Here is a 19,043-nt window from a genome sequence, read left to right on the forward strand (position 1 = left end):
TTATTTTTATATTTTTATATTTTTTTATGAATTTTAAATAAAATAAAATTTAACTAAACTATAACAAAAACTAAATTTAAATCCTAGAATAAAACTTAACTCTAAGACTAACTATATAAAATAAAGCACTAACACCTGAATCAAAATCGAAACTCACCTTTTCCCTTTTTTATTTTTTATTTAAAACTTTGAAATCGAACTAAAGATAATTCTATCAAAAAATAAAAAAAGGACTAAATCTAAAACTATGTCAAATGAAATCTAATTAAAATTTTCTTTAGTCTAATATACACAAAATCAAAATTTAAAAAATCTAAACATTGGCTTTTATTGTTACGTGAAACCCAAACTTCAAATTAAAAATGTATCTACGATGACCCTAAAGAAAAAAACTCACGCATATAAAAATTCGTCCTCTCCACGCACGTAACAATACCAAAACGCATTTCCTGGCCCATGTATTGAAAGATTTTTTTTTTAACTGTTTTATGTGCAGTGCAAGAATCGATAGCAGATTTGCAGCGGGCGGATAGCCAACCGGTAGTGAAGAAGTCGAGGAGTACACAGGAAGTAATGAGTTTGCCGCAATTTGGAGGTCAGACAGATGGACGGCGAGGTGAGACTGCTGGTATGCTGGCAACTACTGAAGAGTTGTGCAGGCAGCGTGGGATGAATGACACGTGAAGAATGTTTGGCTGACGTTTTAGTTTTTTGCAGGTTGATTGGTGGAAGGAAATCGAACAAGGAGCCACGATGCAACAAAAAATAATGACTGTGGGTGAGGGAAATACGATGAGGGGATAGCGTTTCGAATAGTGAGGTGCACGTGAAGGATGGCGTTGAGAGCTGACTGCGTGGGTTTCAAATTTGTTGGCAACAAAATAGGGAAAACACGCAGAAGGAAGAGGACTGCGTGGAAATGATTGGAGCTGCAGTAGGTTAGACGATGGAAACTGCGTGAGGTTTGGGATAGCTTGCAAAGCATCAAACCCTCAAATAAAAAAAAATTCCAGAGAAATATAATATGCAACCAGAAACTGATGAACCCTTTAAAATTTCTCAGAAATTTGCAAATAAAGTGATACTCCTCTGCTTCAGAATTTCCAGTTATCACACCCCACAAAGATTTTCCATCTCTGAAATAAGTATTCCTGCAATAGTTGATTCTGAGGCCAAATCTTACCCTCGAGGGCCTAGATCTAGCTTCAAGATTTAAGCTCACCTTCAGATCTGCAACCTGCAATGGCAGAACAAACACCCAGAGATAATATATGCAAGGATAAAAACCTAAAACCCTACAAACCAGCTACAAAATTTACAACTTTGTGACTCTGCAATAGCCAGATTTGTCAATGATCCACAAAAGTACTTAAGAATTTCAAATTTACTATAAGATGCTTTAGAAAAAACTCTCATGTAAATGATAAACCCAAAGTCAAAACTGGCTGGGCTCTGCAAGAAAATGCTCTGTGGGAGTTGGTTGGTTCAGCCGAGAACTTCCCCAAATGCCCACTGATTTCTTCAATAAGGGTTTCCTGCATAGCTCAATTCAACCATCAATAAAGAGAGAAAAATGGTACTAGATCCCAGATGCAATGGAGATACCTGCCATTATTTCAGAAATTCTAATACCATTCAAATCCTAGCAAGTGAACAAGATACCTGTGTTCAACAATACTCTACATCAAGCTATTACTAAAGGCTGAAAAATAAAAATATGCAGAAAATAAAACAGCTCACAGCACTTCAGGAGAGTAACACCAACAAGATTTCAACCCCAAAGTCTTTCTTTATTAGCACCGGAAAAAGTTTACACGAGAGCTTTCTTTAGCACAAGACTCACAGATCGAATGATCTCAAATGACCCCTAGCACCCTATTTAAAGGAAAAATTCCCAACAACTAGTTCGAGTGATCCACGTCAAAATGATCTCGACCGTCGATGAGGATCAAGATATCTCTTAATCTCATCCGTCGAATTTTTTAATGCATTAAAAATTGAAATTCTGCATTTATTTACTCAAAAATATTATTATTTTATTATTTCTAAGTTTTTATTTTATTTTATTATTTTATTATTTATTTTTTAATTATTTTATTTTTAAATATTTTTATTATATTTATTTATTTATTTATTTATTTTTTTAATTTTTTTTATTTTTTAATTATTTATATCTTTAATTTTTTATTGTTTTTTATTTTTTCAATTTTTTAATTTTTAATTTTTAATTTATTTTTAAATGGATCCTCGAACTTAACCTTTGGAAAAATCACCTAGGACCTAAGACTTAGGACTTAGGACTTATGAGGGGATTAAAACATTTTCTAATCCTCAAGACACTTTACATCATGACTTTTACAACTTTACATCTCAAGGGGGAAAACCCATTTGACATAGACCCTCATAAACCACCCAGTTCTGCGATACAACTATAATCTAGCAGATTAACACACTAGGATTCCTCTAAGATTCTAATGACAAAATTCATTCCAGCTTTGGGGTTAGGCTGAAGGAAAACTCTTCCAATCATGGATCGGTGAGACAAAAAACCTTTCGGAACGTAGATTATCACTAGAAAATTAGGTCCACCTAGGCAATTTACATACATGACTCATATCTGCTAAGATTATTTACAATTCACACATGCAGACTGGGTTTAAAACATAGTATGATCAAGTCGACGATGACTGTCGAATGGCACGGACATGTCAATCAAGCGCTATCCCTTTTGCGAAGAAAAGGGGGTGTACTTGCTATGGGGAGTTGACACATAGTGGTCAATATCTGGCTCTACTTGGGGACACGTTGCTGCACTTGCAGGAATGTGAGAATCTAGAATCTGCATCCACACAACACACAGCAGAAATAAGTAGCGTCCATTCAAACATCATCATATAACATTTAAGCACATGAAAGAAAGAAGCTCTTCATTTATTAACAAGGAAAGTAAATCTAATCCTAAATCGGAAATAAAATGTTGAAATAACAAGGAGTAGGGTTAGAAATACAATACAAAGGATGCCCTATGGCATCAGATATCATCTTTGAAGAACAGCTTGAGCATTTGGCCATTTGCAGGTAGATCAAGTGGTTCGCCATTCAATCTGCTCAAGTGGAATGAGTTTGGTCAAGCTACGTCTCGAATGATGTACAGTCCCAGCCACGAACTGTCAAACTTCTTATGTTTTCCTGGATTTTTCATTCTTGTGGTCCCAAAGCAGTACCATATCTTCCACCTGCAAAGATCTAGATCGAGAGAATTTATCAAAGCTTTTCTTAATGTTAGATTGATTTTTACATATAGCATCAAAAGTTGTCCTACGAGCTTCATCTAACTCCACAATCTGATCTATTCTATTTTGAACAACATCTTTATTAGTAGAAAAATTCTAAAGGAGCTAATAAGCTCGCAATTTCAGGTGCACAGGTAAGGTTACATCCAAGCCATAAACTAATTCAAAGGGAGATTTACCAATAGCTTTCTTCTTAGTGATTCTATCTACCCATAAAGCATACTTGATTTTGCTATCCCATGATCTCTTATTATCTCCTACTATCTTCTTGATAATGGTTATGAGATTCTTGTTACTTGATTCAGCCACACCATTACCCTGAGGATAGTAATTTGACAAATGAGATAAGACAATGCCATACTTGAAACAAAAAGATGAAAACTCTGAGGAACTAAAAGCTTTGGCATTGTCAGTAGTGATCTTAGCAGGGACACCAAATCTAGTAATGATATTATTTTCAATGAAATCCATAATAACCTTTTCAGTGGCATTCTTAGTAGGAATGGCTTCAACCCATTTAGTGAAATAATCCATAGCAGTCAAAATCCATGAGTAGCCATTGCTAGAATTTTCATGGAACTTCCCTATGAAGTCTAGACCCCAATGCTCAAAAGGTGCCTCTACAATAACAGGTTGTAGGGGCAGGGTAGCAAGCTTCTGTTTCCCAGTGAATAGTTGACAGGCTTGACAAGCTCTAACAAACTTGTGCACATCAGAAAAAATTGAAGGCCAATAATAACCAGGTCTCAGGATTTTGTGGGCGGTAGTTCTAGCAGCATAATGACCACCACAAAATCCTGAATGAAACTCAAAGATTAATTTCTTGGACTCAATGTCATCAACACACCTAAGCACTATGCCCTCAGGATTTCTCCATCCAAGGCCATCCTTCATAAGGTAATACTTAGTGGCTTTTAGTCTAAGACCACCTCTTATGAGCAACTAAATGGTTAGGACATGCAAGATTCATCAAGTAATAAACTATGTCCTTGTACCACTCATACTCTCATAATCTTTGCAACTCAGGCGAAGATAGATTGCTAAGACAAAATAAATCAAGAGTCTTTTCATTACCTTCGGTCAACATTTGAGCCAAACCTTGGCCTTTGACTAGCTTGGTGGGTCTGATCTCTAAATCATATTCTTGTATTTTAGTAACCCACCTAGCACGAGTCCCTAAGCAATCGGTTTGAGTTAATATATCTTTAACAGCAGAATGTGGGACGAAAGCAATGATTTTAGAATAACCCACATAAGTTTTGAAGTGCTTAAGAGACTTGACCAAGGCATAAGCCTGCTTTTCCATGGTATTGTACTTCAATTCGGAATTTTGAAGTGCTCTACTCATGAAAGCAATAGGCTGCTCGTGACCATCTTTATTCTTTTGTAGCAGGACACCAGCAATGGTATCTTCAGAAGCGAAAGAAAAAATCATGAAATCCTTGGAATAATCGGGACTAACTAAGACAGGAGCTCTTGCAATAGCACATTTGATTTCTTGGAAAGCCTTTTTGCCGTCTTCTTGCCAAACAAATTTTGCATCTTTCTTTAGAAGACTTTGAATAGACTTAGCAATTTATGCGTAATTTGGAATAAATCTTCTAATAAAATTTGTCTTTCCAAGGAAAGACTGAAGGGATTTAAGATTATGAGGAAGAGGAATCTTTTGGATTGCTCCAATTCTTTCAGGGTCAATCTTGATTCCATCCTTAGAAATGATATGGCCAAGTAATTTCCCTTCTGTTACTCCAAAAACAGACTTAGCTGGATTCAAAGAAATCCCGTATTCTCTACATCTATCGAAAACCTGCCTAAGATGATTTACATGACTGATACCATCTTTAGAAAAAACAGTAAGATCATCTTGGTAAATTTCAATAAATTTCCCGATTAACCCTTTGAAGGCATAATCCATAGCCCTTTGGAACGTAGCCCCAGCATTGGTTAATCCAAACGGCATTCTGATGTATTCAAAGGTACCCCATGGCGTTGTGAATGTGGTTTTATGACGATCTTCCTTTTTAACCCATACCTGATTGTACCCAGAAAAACCATCTAGCAACGACATCATTCCAGAACCGGTTACTCTTTGCAACAAAGTCTCCATGTTTGGCAAAGGGTAATTATCTTTCTTGCATGCTAGATTAAGGTTTTGAAAATCAACACAAAGCCTTATCGTACCATTCTTTTTCCAAACAATCACCAGATTTGAACACCATGTTGAATGCCTTGTTTGAGCGATAATTCCTGCTGCAAGCATTTTCACAAGCTCTTTCTGAACCAAGGGGGCTAATTTAGGATTAATTTGCCTAAGTTTCTGGAGAAAGGGTTTAGCATTTTCATCTTTTAAGGGGATAGTATGTTCCATGACATCTTCCCTATAGCCCTTTAATTCATCATAAGAAAAAGCTAAAACATCTCAATATTTGCGAAGTAAATTAGTTAACTTTTTTCTTTCCTCCACACTAGTACCTCTACCAATTTTAACCATCTTTGGGTTTTCAGAAGTACCAATGTTTATCTCGAGATATTCGCCTGGGTCCATCTTATTTTCTTCTCTCAACTTCGTGGCATCATGCCGATCAAAATGTTGCTCTAAGGCAACCACATTCCTAGGAGTAGGATTTATGATATGCTCATAATTTAAAGATCCATCCTCCTGAGAATCTATCCGGAAATCTTCAAACTCATCCAGACTATTAAGAAAACAAATGACCTGTTTTTCATCATTAAAGACCCGCCAATGCTCTGAGTTATCTGGAACAGATGGTCTAAATATTACTTCCATTTTGATCTTATCATTAATTAGCTCATCAAATAACTGGAAAGTAGTAGCAACTACAGTAAGTTCATCTGCCAAACTATTTTTCTCTCTTGGGATAGCTTTGAGGTCAAGGGCATCAAAGTGCTCCATAGTATCCCACACAGCATTTCGATAATTCCTTAGTCTTTGATTTTTGCATGTGAATTTATTTTTAAGCTGCATGATAACTAAATCAGAATCCCCCTTAATGCTAAGCAACTTAATCTTCAAAGATTTTGCCAATTCAAGCCCCACTAATATAGCCTCATATTCAGCGACATTGTTGGTTGCTTCAAATTCTAATCGATAGGCAAACTTGAAAATGTGATCAAGGGGAGATTTAAGCACTATTCCAGCACCTTTACCATGCCTAGACGATGCACCATCGAAGTACATATACCAAACTTTATCCTTGAGATCCTTAATCTTATCATCGGGAGGAATTATGAAATTAGACATGATGGCATAGTTCCCAATGTCAGATTGCTCTTTGATTATCTCGTTGTGAGGTCTCTTAGGATCTTCGACATGAAATTTTCTTTCGGGCTCTCTATTTAGTCTTACAAAATCATCACCCCTAGGAGAAGGAATCATAGCATATGACCAATTCATTTGAATACTTCCTCCTAGATCAAAGGCCCACTTTCTGGATAAAAGCATACCCCAGGCATCAGGCACATCCACAACAACAATATCCATGACAATCATGATGTCTGGGTAAACTGATAGATGAACTTGCAAATCTTTGATCAAACCATGCACTTCAATTTCCTTAGAATCCATGGCACATATGTTATAGTAGGGTCTAGAAACTCTTAAGTTAAGCTGTTCCATGACCCTTTTAGTCATTACACAAGCTAATGCACCAGAATCCAACATGCAATTATTCAATTTATATCCATTAACTAATAAGGTGATAAAGAAAGGCTGGTGATCTTTGTTATCTGCATCTAAGCTTTGCAAATATATGGGAGCATCATGATAGTCAACTTCCAGATTCTTCTGTTGATAAATATTTACTTGAGGACCTTGGATAGCTTTTAGTAACTTATCTCTTTGGGAAGGGATTTTAGCAATCTCGGAGACAGGAACCCAGATTTTTGCATTGTTAAACCAACTTCCCAAATCGACATCTAATCCAGAGTTTAAACCAAGGTTAAAAGTTCGAGGGGGAATTTGATTCCCGCTTTGATCTTTATCCCTTCTCTGATAGGTCAAACCTTTATCTCTAGCAATTTCCAAGATTTTCTCGGGAGAGGGTTTTTCACCATATAACCTAGCCAAAATGTCATCTTCATTTTCAAGGTTATTTATACTAAAAGTTGATGAAGGATTCATAACATCATGACTATTTTCTTTGACCTCTATCCAATCATCCATAGACAAAGGAAACTTGCTACCTACCACATTTATTTGATCACCGGTCCCAAACATCCCGTTATCTAAGATCCTTCTAACGATGGGGCAAGTGGCCTCTTCATGAAGAGCATCACAAACCCGACAATAAGGAGCAGCATTATCAACCAAATTAGTTATCGGATTAGGAGGTCTTTGCTCACTAGATTGACCCTTCTTTTGCCAATTGTTATTTATGTTATTATTATTTCGAGGTTGGAAGTTTTGCATTTGTGTTCTTTCCATTTGAATCAACCTATTCTGCAAAGTGGCTATCTCCTTGTTATGATTAATTTCCATGGTTTCAATCTTTTGGAGCAACTTGAGAACAAGTTCGCTTTTAGGCTCTTGAACTGCTTTTCCTTTAGGTTCCTTTAGTTTCGTAGCAGCCCTATCAAAACCTGGGATCTCAGACTTCCCAGACGTCGCCTTGTCATTTTCAAGCTCGATAGCTAAAACCTGGCACTCCCTATAATCATTAAGTCTATCACGCCTCAATTCATAAGATGGCTCAGGACTAAAGGCATCAATGTAAAAATCTCGAAGAGATTTGTCAGTAGGTTTATAGTCTTGAGGTAATTCTTTAATAATATCATTAAACCTTTTATTAAATTCTTCAACGGTTTCATTTTCTCTCTTTTTGATTATGCTGATAACTTTTACCAGGTGTCTTCCTTCTCTCTTATCTCCATACTTTTCCTTAAAGGCATTAACAATCGATTGTAAGGAATCAAATGAATTTTGAGGCTTTTCAGTAAACCAATCTAAAGCATCACCCTCCAAGGTCAGAACAAAAAGGGTCATTTTAACATCTTCATGATTAAAATCAGTGGCCCTTGTGTACTTCCCCGACCATGAACTAAAAGCTTTCAGATGTGAATTAGCACTGATTGCGTTATCTCCCTGAAAGATAGGCAATTTATCCATTCCATGCTTTGGAGTATCATTAGGATAACCCTGAATATTAGCAAAGTTACACGGGGCGAATATGTCCATGATGTCGTGCTCAACTAGACTAGTAAAGAGTAAATGGATATTAGAGAGGGCTTTTTGTCCGAGGTTAACAAGAAGTGTACGAGAAGAGAGTTTGTGTAATCATACCCTGAGAGCCCTTTCAGGATCAGGAGCAGAATTGCACAGACTGCTTGGATGTCTTCTAGTATACACTCTTGTAGATAATATATGAAGTGGAGTCGCCACCCAGACAAGGAGTGAAACACAGAAAAAGCTCGAGAGGAAAGGACCAAGGACAGAAAAACTCTATCCCTAGCAACAGCGCCAAAAAATATTGTCGCACAGATTGTCACGACAATGCTCAGACCGGGGGCTGTCACCCTGATCCCCGATCTCTCCATTTAAGCCTGTCTCCCGCGACTAAGGGGGGTAGACCCTATAGGAAAATGGATGACCAAATGTCAACCAGTTGGGTTGGGAGACACGAGGGGGAACAAGCACTTAATTGATTTTGTTAAGCTAATAGACCAGTGCCTTATGACATAAATGATTAAACAATTATTTATCAAATGCTGCAAAAATATCTCATTAACAATCGTTTACCATTAAACAACTCAAACAAAGTTTATCTTTTACCAAATGCGAGAAAATGCTAAATGGCTTAATGATACTCCAGCAATTAAAATTTCGAAAAAGTGCGTTAAACAACCACGCAAAATGCTAACCAGAGATCATATTCATGTAGTTAATCTTCAGATGAACATCAAAACATGTTAAACATTTGTTCCCACATCAAAATTATAACCTCAGCAGAAAAGATAAAACATAAGGAATTCCTGAGCCAAGACTGAAATTGGCAAAAAATTTCCCAAAATATTTTTATATTTTTCAAATAACAAAATTTAAAATCTAAATAATATTAAAATATAAACTAAATAAAAGAAACCCCTTTTTGCTTTTTATAATTTTATAAAAAAAAAAAAATATTTTTATATTTTTTATATTTTTATATTTTTTTATGAATTTTAAATAAAATAAAATTTAACTAAACTATAACAAAAACTAAATTTAAATCCTAGAATAAAACTTAACTCTAAGACTAACTATATAAAATAAAGCACTAGCACCTGAATCAAAATCGAAACTCCCCTTTTCCCTTTTTTATTTTTTATTTAAAACTTTGAAATCAAACTAAAGTAAGATAATTCTATCAAAAAATAAAAAAAAGGACTAAATCTAAAACTATGTCAAATGAAATCTAATTAAAATTTTCTTTAGTCTAATATACACAAAATCAAAATTTAAAAAATCTAAACATTGGCTTTTATTGTTACGTGAAACCCAAACTTCAAATTAAAAATGTATCTACGTTGACCCTAAAGAAAAAAACTCACGCATATAAAAATTCGTCCTCTCCACGCATATAACAATACCAAAAAGCATTTCCTAGCCCGTGTATTGAAAGATTTTTTTTTAACTGTTTTATGTGCAGTGCAAGAATCAATAGCAGGTTTGCAGCGGGCGGATAGCCAACCGGTAGTGAAGAAGCCAAGGAATACGCAGGAAGAAATGAGTTTGCCGCAGTTTGGAGGTCAGACAGATGGATGGCGAGGTAAGACTGCGGGTATGTTGGCAACTACTGAAGAGTTGTGCAGGCAGCGTGGGATGAATGACGCATGAAGAATGTTTGGCTGACGTTTTAGTTTTTTGCAGGTTGATTGGTGGAAGGAAATCGAACAAGGAGCCACGATGCAACAAAAAATAATGACTGTGGGTGAGGGAAATACGATGAGGGGATAGCGTTTCGAATAGTGAGGTGCACGTGAAGGATGGTGTTGAGAGTTGACTGCGTGGGTTTCAAATTTGTTGGCAGCAGAATAGGGAAAACACGCAGAAGGAAGAGGACTGCATGGAAATGATTGGAGCTGCAGCAGGTTAGACGATGGAAACTGCGTGAGGTTTGGGATAGCTTGCAAAGCATCAAACCCTCAAATAAAAAAAAAAAATTCCAGAGAAATATAATATGCAGCCAGAAACTGATGAACCCTTTAAAATTTCTCAGAAATTTGCAAATAAAGTGATACTCCTCTGCTTCAGAATTTCCAGTTATCACACCCCACAAAGATTTTCCAGCTCTGAAATAAGTATTCCTGCAATAGCTGATTCTGAGGCCAAATCTTACCCTCCAGGGCCTAGATCTGGCTTCAAGATTTAAGCTCACCTTCAGATCTGCAACCTGCAATGGCAGAACAAACACCCAAAGATAATATATGCAAGGATAAAAACCTAAAACCCTACAAACCAGCTACAAAATTTACAACTTTGTGACTCTGCAATAGCCAGATTTGTCAATGATCCACAAAAGTACTTAAGAATTTCAAATTTACTATAAGATGCTTTAGAAAAAACTCTCATGCAACTCAAAAATAAACTCTAAATGATAAACACAAAGTCAAAATTGGCTGGGCTCTGCAAGAAAATTCTCTGTGGGAGTTAGCTGGTTCAGCCGAGAACTTCCCCAAACGCCCACTGATTTCTTCAATAAGGGTTTCCTGCACAGCTCAATTCAACCATCAATAAAGAGAGAAAAACAGTACTAGATCCCAGATGCAATAAAGATACCTGCCATTATTTCAGAAATTCTAATACCATTCAAACCCTAGCAAGTGAACAAGATACATGTGTTCAACAATACTCTACATCAAGCTATTACTAAAGGTTGAAAAATAAAAATATGCAGAAAATAAAACAGCTCACAGCACTTCAGGAGAGTAACACCAACAAGATTTCAACCCCAAAGTCTTTCTTTATTAGCACCAGAAAAAGTTTACAAGAGAGCTTTCTTCAGCACAAAACTCACAGATCGAATGATCTCAAATGACCCCTAGCACCCTATTTAAAGGAAAAATTCCCAACAGCGAGTTCGAGTCATCCACGTCAAAATCAGTGTTGCACGAAGCGCCCCCCGCTTCCAAAAAACGCTTCCGCTTCGCTCCCGCTTCGTGCAACATTGGTCAAAATGATCTCGACTGTCGATGAGGATCAAGATATCTCTTAATCTCATCCGTCGAATTTTTTAATGCATTAAAAATTGAAATTCTGCATTTATTTACTCAAAATTATTATTATTTTATTATTTCTAAGTTTTTATTTTATTTATTATTTATTTTTTAATTTTAAATTTTATTATTATTTTTATTTATTTATTTATTATTTTTTTAATTTTTTAATTATTTATATCTTTAATTTTTTATTGTTTTTTATTTTTTCAATTTTTTAATTTTTAATTTTTAATTTATTTTTAAATGGATCCTCGAACTTAGCCTTTGGAAAAATGACCTAGGACTTAGGACTTGGGACTTATGAGGTGATTAAAACATTTTCTAACCCTCAAGACACTTTACATCATGACTTTTACAACTTTACATCTCAAGGGGGAAAACCCATTTGACATAGACCCTCATAAACCACTCAGTTCTGCGACACAACTATAATCTAGCAGATTAACACACTAGGATTCCTCTACGATTCTAATGACAAAATTCATTCTGGCTTTGGGGTTAGTTTGAAGGAAAACTCTGCCGATCATCGATCGGTGAGACAAAAAACCTTCCGAAACGTAGATTATCACTAGAAAATTAGGTCCACCTAGGCAATTTACATACATGACTCATATCTGCTAAGATTATTTACAATTCACACATGCAGACTGGGTTTACAACATAGTATGATCAAGTCAACGATGATTGTCGAATGGCACAGGCATGTCAATCAAGCGCTATCCCTTTTGCGAAGAAAAGGGGGTGTACTTGCTATGGGGAGTTGACATGTAGTGGTCAACAAGCCCCATCACAAGGCCTGCTAGCAACAAACATGAAAGGTCAAGAGGAAGACAAGTTACTAGACTTGAATATGGAATAAAGTTGACATTCCGAACACTATATTCGTTTATGAAACCCTAGATTTTATTTGGCCAGCAGCATAACAGCATCCACTGCAATACCTAATTAATAAGTAATCCAAAAGAAAATGCTATCCCTAAATGGTAAACTATACTTGCCCAAATTCTCAGAGATGTTGCACTTGTTTGAAAAGAGCATGGCACAAGTTCTAAGAAACATGCTACTAAAAAGGAATGGAGGAACATGCCTTGGAGTCTGGACAGATGCAAGGATTAATGCAGGAGAGAAATAAAGTTTTTAATATTTGAACTTTTTTCCTGCAGAGTGCAAACTACAAACTGAAAAATGAAGTTGTCACTGTCTAATAAATTCAGTTTATGCAGAAAGGAATTGTTCTGGTGCCCAAATCTGTATACGTATTACTTTCCACTTCGTGTGCATGCCAATGTGAATAACTGAGACATTAGTCAAGTAGAAATATGTTATTACACAGACCATAAAAAAAAAATTAAAAAATAAATAAATAAGCTGACCTGTGATTTGGCTTACAACCATGTGGAAAACCAAAAATGATTTGCCAAAATTCTATTCATAAGTTCTAAAACATGGCATGTATGAGAATCACAGATTAAGGAAAATGTCTAAATAAGTCGAGTGCAAGGAAAGATATATAATTTAAATGCAAAATTTATTTTTATATGTGACTATTACAATATTTCTGCCTAAATTGGGTAATATTTCTGGTTTTATATTCCTTCTTCATTCTTACCAAAAAGAAAATAAAGAACATGACAAGCAAAGCACAGGAGGAAAGAAGGGTCATTATACTAGCATGAAGCAGGTGCATCTCTATTAACTTATGTTTTTGAGAAACTAAGCTTTTCCAGTTTGTAGGGATGGTTTGGGGGAAGAAGAAACATGACAAGAAGTCAATACCTGTCTCTGTTTCTGTTCAAGTCGCAACTTTTCAGCATTCGCTAGATCATATTCTCCACATTCAAGATGGCGTTGATCAGGTCTCAGCCTGGAATCTGTGGGTGGTAACTTCTCCTGAACAAACATTAAGAATCAGCAATAGAAGTGTATATGCATGTTATCAGTAAACAATATCTCTTGGCAATGGATCAATAAACACAATACTTGAATAAAGAATTAAAGAAAAATTACAAGGATGGAACAATCAATACAAAATAGGAAAAACCAAATCTGTTGAGAATAACCTTAAGTCCAGGTGTCAGCTCATTCAATGTTATAGCAAACGAGGTTAAATTGTATCTCGTGGGACATTCTGGGGGATCATTTTTCCTCCATAAAATCGCAGCCTCTGACATATGATCATAACTCTTGGATTTTACTGCAACATCTCCCATTACAAAATACATGCTTTCATCCCACTTTCCAACCAAAGTTGCTAACTTGTCCCCACTTCTATCATGGACATAACCTTGTACCTGCATCAAGGCATCCCCTACGTCAATTGGGATTTAGAACTCAAAATAAAAACAGAGATTGCTTTTTACTCATATTTTATGAAATATAGTACATCAGAAAGGAAACACATTTTTACAATCTTAGATAATTATAATTTCTAAATTTGTTTTGTTATAATATTTTAGTGCTACAACATCTTGCTGTATAGTGGGAAAGTTGGAAACATGTCCATATTGAGTATAAGTGACTCGTCACTCCACTAGCTAGACTTAACTCTTTCAAGCTCTAACAGCCTCTTCCTTTGCCAATCAAGCCCCTCCCAACTTCTAGATTACCTGCTTTAGTAGAGAATCAAGGCACATTTACAGGAGCACAAAAATGATGGTATAAAGGTAGTGTAAAGTCAGATACCAATCATGTTTCTTCACAGCTATTTTTCACATACCTCATTACATGATGACAAAAATATCAAAAATATCCTCTACATTTAATTTTATTTTGTAGCTGTGATGCAGCACCATTTAGATGTGTGTCAATATCTAGTAGTGAAAAATATAGGTATTGAGATGCCTGCATATGATAACATAAGATTTGGAGCAACAAGGATAGAGTTGGCACAGAGTAGTGAGGAGAATGAGCACACAGGAAAGCAGATTGTAGTACACAGAGGGGAAGATGAAAATTTAGGAATAGGAAGTCGAAAGGTTGTTGATGTGGCAATGAAATCAAGCCAAGAAAGGATGAAGATAGATTGTTACCACCAGGTAGTTCAAACGTTTGGAATCCGAAAGGTCAGTGGTGTGAAAATTCGGAAACCCGAACCCTATTGCAGCAACTGGAAATAATTCTTCTAATTGTTAAATTAACTTTTAACAATTTATTTGTTATTTGCTACAGCAAATACTAAATCAATCACACTGCAACCTACACAAATAAAACTGCGGACGAAACAAACGTTGGAAGAAATACTAGCACACACATAAATTTACACAATTATTTTTGGACCAATGTCCCCGGAAAAACCCAACTTGGAAAAACTGGTGCAGCAGTGAGGGTTTATTTTATTATGCAACGGGGAAATTTGAGTACATCTATGGATGCACAATTGGCTATCCAAACAGCAAGAAAACCTAAGTAAAATACTGAAGGGAATTACCCTTCTCCCACAGGCAATCTCTGGCTAGACTTTCCCTATTAAAACTCAGCTTCCTGGAGCACTGCATCAACCTTAGTGCTGCTCTACGTAGCTCGCTAGATGGCTTTCTCTGAATTGGGCTCTAATGAAGTCGTTCTGCCTCTGGAAACTGAGAAAATCTTCACTCCCGCCCTCTGGGACTCCTTCCCGGCCTCTGGAACTGAGAACAATTTTTTCTCCTTACCAAAACGATCTACCTGACTGAAGCACTGCCTCTTTGGGATAATTCGACTCACTTGCTGCTGCTTCCCCAGATCTGGAAAATCTTTCCTCCGGTTCACTGTCCCGGCCCCTCAATCACTACTTCGATCTGACTGGCTCTCTCTCCGGCAACTGATTGTTGCTACACAGGAAATCGATCTGCTCATGAAATCGGACTGCTGAAGTGCTTTCTCCAAGCCCCATCAACTTCTTCTTATAATCCTCTGTTGAGACTTCAACAACCAAGATTAAATCTTAACTGATGGCTAGGATTAACTTGAAGTCAATCTGTGTGAGTTTCTAGAACATTCACACCTTGACTTAATTAATTCTGATTAATTAGTCATGTTCTAGGAGGAATTTCTAGAAACAATTTTTGGGTTTTGGAGATCTCATGTATTCTAGCCTCTCCACAAAATTTCAAGGCTATAACACATTTGATGCTACAAAAACTAACAGAATTTTGGTAGTGTTTTGCAGTGCATAGAGCTCACTAGAGAAAGTTTGCGTAGGGGAAGAGGGAAACTAATTTCCGAAGGAGATTGGTTGGAGGAGAAGATAGATTTCGGAGGGGATTTGGTGTGTAATTTTAGTGGCATTACAACAAAGGATTTGGGAGTTTCTAGAGCATTATTTCTCAACAATGCGTGTAGCCAGCGAGAGGGCCACTCACACTATTTGGTGGGCTCCATCGTCACTCGGAATCAGCCCAAACTTTTTTTGGATTTTTGTGGGTATTTGGAGAGGAGTCTATGGCTGCATTTTCAGCACTATTCGGATAATATTCAGGCCAGAAATATACTTTCTTTCAACAATGCGTTTTACTAGTCAATTGGCAATTTGCACCACTTTGTAGGTTTCTTGGAGAGTTGGTTTGGGCCCAATCCCTTTCTGGGTTTTGTTGGCCTTGTTGAGAAAGTGTATCAACTAATTTATCAGAATTTTCTGAGCACTTTTGAGGAAGATTGTCCATTTCCTATCTGGCAACAGTAGCATAAATTTATTGGGTCAGCACAGAAATTGGGGAGGAGCTTCTACAACACTTGGGCTTCATTATTATCACCTGAGCTTTGCCTTGCTTGCTTGAAGCAAGCCCAAGTTCTACTATTACCATCTATTGTACCCATTATGTTCATATTAATAAAATGGCTCAGAGCTCAGTTCATATTTCTAGCGTTTAATTCATGTGCTTGCATGTTTTTAAGGTTGCAATTTGTAGTTAGCTCATAGTCTATGTTATTTCCTGTATTTTCCTATTACGAATATTATATTCACATGCCAAGAATCTTGGGCACCAAGGAATCGATGCACTACAAAAGGGAAGGCTCATGACATCAAAGTGTTCTCTGATAGCAAGGATGAGGAGGATGAGCAAGAGTGGCCACAGGAGGCACGTAGAGAAATGGAGGGTGAGCAACCCCCGGAGGAAGAAAAAGGCGGTGTCATCGCTACACTCACAGGAATTCCTCGGTATCTTACTCTCAAGATTCGAGGAACTATACAAGGGTAGGGGGTGACAGTATTTGTTGATAGTGGGGCTTCCCACAATTTCATTGATGTCGACTATGTAGCTAGGAGAGGACTAGCCACCACAGAGTTTGAAGGATTCTCCATAGCCATACCAAGGAACAAATTCATGCAATGTAATAGGATGATCCCCAAAATGAGTTTGACAATGGTGAACAACATTGTCACAGACGATTTCTTTGTGACTATTGTCCATGACAGTGATGTAGTGTTGGGAGTTCAATGGCTTATCTCTATTGGGAAATACATGACAGATTACTAGTAGATGGAGATGGAGGTTATGAAGGGTGGGAAAAAGGTGGTGCTAGAGGGCATGCACACCTACCCTCCCAGGACAATGACATCAAATCAGATGGAGGCAATTTTTCAACATGGAGACATTGAATGGGCAATAGAATCCAGAGTAGAAAAAGTCATAGGACCATCCCCAACAATATCCAGCAGACATTTCAGCCCTATTGCAAAAATATCAGAAGATGTTTTGGGATATTCCACCTGGGAGGCCACCTGACAGAGGCTTTGAGCATATCATTGAGTTGGAGGATGTCCAGGGGGTCATTACCACTCCCTACAGGCATCTTAGAGCATACAAAGATGATACCGAGAAGACTATTTAGGAGTCGCTCCGACTAGACCACATACACCCTAGTTCTAGCACACTTGCTTCATCAGTAGTCCTACTCAAGAAAAAGGATGGATCCCTAAGTATGTGTATCAATTGCAAGGCATTGAATAAGAAGACAATCGAAAATCGATATACAATTCCCAAAAATGATGAATTAATCGATGAGTTAAAGGGGGCCAAATATTTTTCCAAGATTAATCCCCACGCAAGCTATCATCAGATTAGAGTCAAGGAGCAAGACATTCTTAAAATAGCTTTCAGATCAGTGTTGCAGGAAGCGCCCCCCCCCCCGGATCCTAGGCCGGAATCGCGTCCCGTACGGAAGCGTTCCGGAAGCGCCAGCCGAAGCGCGATTCCATTTTTGCCGAAGCGCGATTCCTAGTTTTTTGAGCGATTCCTGGTTTTTAGGAAGCCAATTAGTGGCGGATATTCACGAAAGTTCATTAAGTCAACTTCTAGAATAATCGCGAACAGCTGTTATGATGGTATTGGCGCGGACCGGATCTGATCAGATCAGTGGAGTGCATATGCGCAGCCGCTAATTGTGGTTGGCGTCTCCGATTTATTGGACTTTTGAACAGGTCGTAAGAACTGCGGCTTTGAATACGTCTCTGTTGGCGTGAGCAGAGGCCTATGATAATAGGCCGCTGAATATAAAATTAAATTAGGAATGAGTAGGAAACCGCGTTCAGGTGATAACCAACGTCGTCTGCTCTTAGACGGAGTCCACCATCCACTTTTTTTCAATCGCTGCAGTAGGTTTCATAGTCCTGCGCAGGGTTGTATGGATTAAGGAACCTGATTTGTGGGATCAAACTTTCACATAACCGCTGAACCACAGCTTAAAGAATATTAATTACTTATTTTCGGGTGTTAGTATTCATTAAGTTTTTAAATTTAAAGAGATTTAAGGATATAATTACTTTTTGAAACATTAAACTATATAAAAAAAAGTTCTTAATGTATCCAGGTTAAGACCGTCTTGATGAGAACATTTTAATATAAAATGCTTATTTTTTTGGGCCAATAAAAAGATTAACCTAGGTTTAAATTCTAATCTTAATTTAATTTGAAGAAAAAAAAAAACATTATTAATAAATGTAGTTAATATAAGCCAAAGATTTATGATTAATGTGATTATTATTATGCTTACTTATCATCATTATTATTAATTAATATTAGTTAGTTAAATAATAAAAAAATTTAAAAATAATAATAATGGTTAAATTTTTTGAGATGATTGTTGTACATACTAGTAACTACAATGGAATCATGGATGCCATATCTATCTTGATTTATGCAAAAATATGCATGTTTTCATGTCTTCTACAATTAATTTGGTATTTGGGATGTTTGTTTTGAGTATAAATGCAAAAAAATATAAATATATATATATATATAGCAGACGCTTCGCTTCCTAGATTTTTGGAAAATGACGCTTCCGCGCTCCGCGCTTCCGCTTCGCTCCCGCTTCGTGCAACATTGTTTCAGATGTCACTATGGCCATTATGAGTTTTTGGTTATACCCTTCAGGCTGACCAACACACCTACTACATTCCAGTCTTGTAGAAACCATGTGTTTAACAAGCAGTTGTGCAAGTATGTGCTAGTTTTCTTTGATGACATCTTGTTATACAACAGAACATGGGAAGAACACCTGGAGCACTTGGAAGATGTTAAGTTATGGTATGTTCTATGCTTATAACAGTTTACTTCT

The 19,043-nt window shown here is 36.8% G+C and overlaps 1 protein-coding gene across 5 annotated transcripts in view; it reads right to left on the reverse strand.

Moving 5' to 3' along the window:
• LOC149222688 (oxysterol-binding protein-related protein 1C-like) overlaps positions 1-19,043 on the reverse strand; it is a 450,258-nt gene that overhangs the window by 84,531 nt on the left and 346,684 nt on the right. For all 5 annotated transcript variants that reach the window (XM_089385583.1, XM_089385581.1, XM_089385584.1 and 2 more), the window contains 2 exons: positions 13,568-13,798; positions 13,284-13,397 (listed from right to left, as the gene is read on the reverse strand). In XM_089385583.1, coding sequence (XP_089241709.1) covers positions 13,284-13,397; positions 13,568-13,798 — 345 coding nt within the window. The remainder of the gene's footprint in view (positions 1-13,283; positions 13,398-13,567; positions 13,799-19,043) is intronic.

The sequence above is a fragment of the Pinus tabuliformis genome, chromosome Q, assembly GCF_031772625.1.
Source record: "Pinus tabuliformis cultivar Carrire ecotype Pingquan chromosome Q, CPIR1, whole genome shotgun sequence".
Taxonomy (NCBI): domain Eukaryota; kingdom Viridiplantae; phylum Streptophyta; class Pinopsida; order Pinales; family Pinaceae; genus Pinus; species Pinus tabuliformis.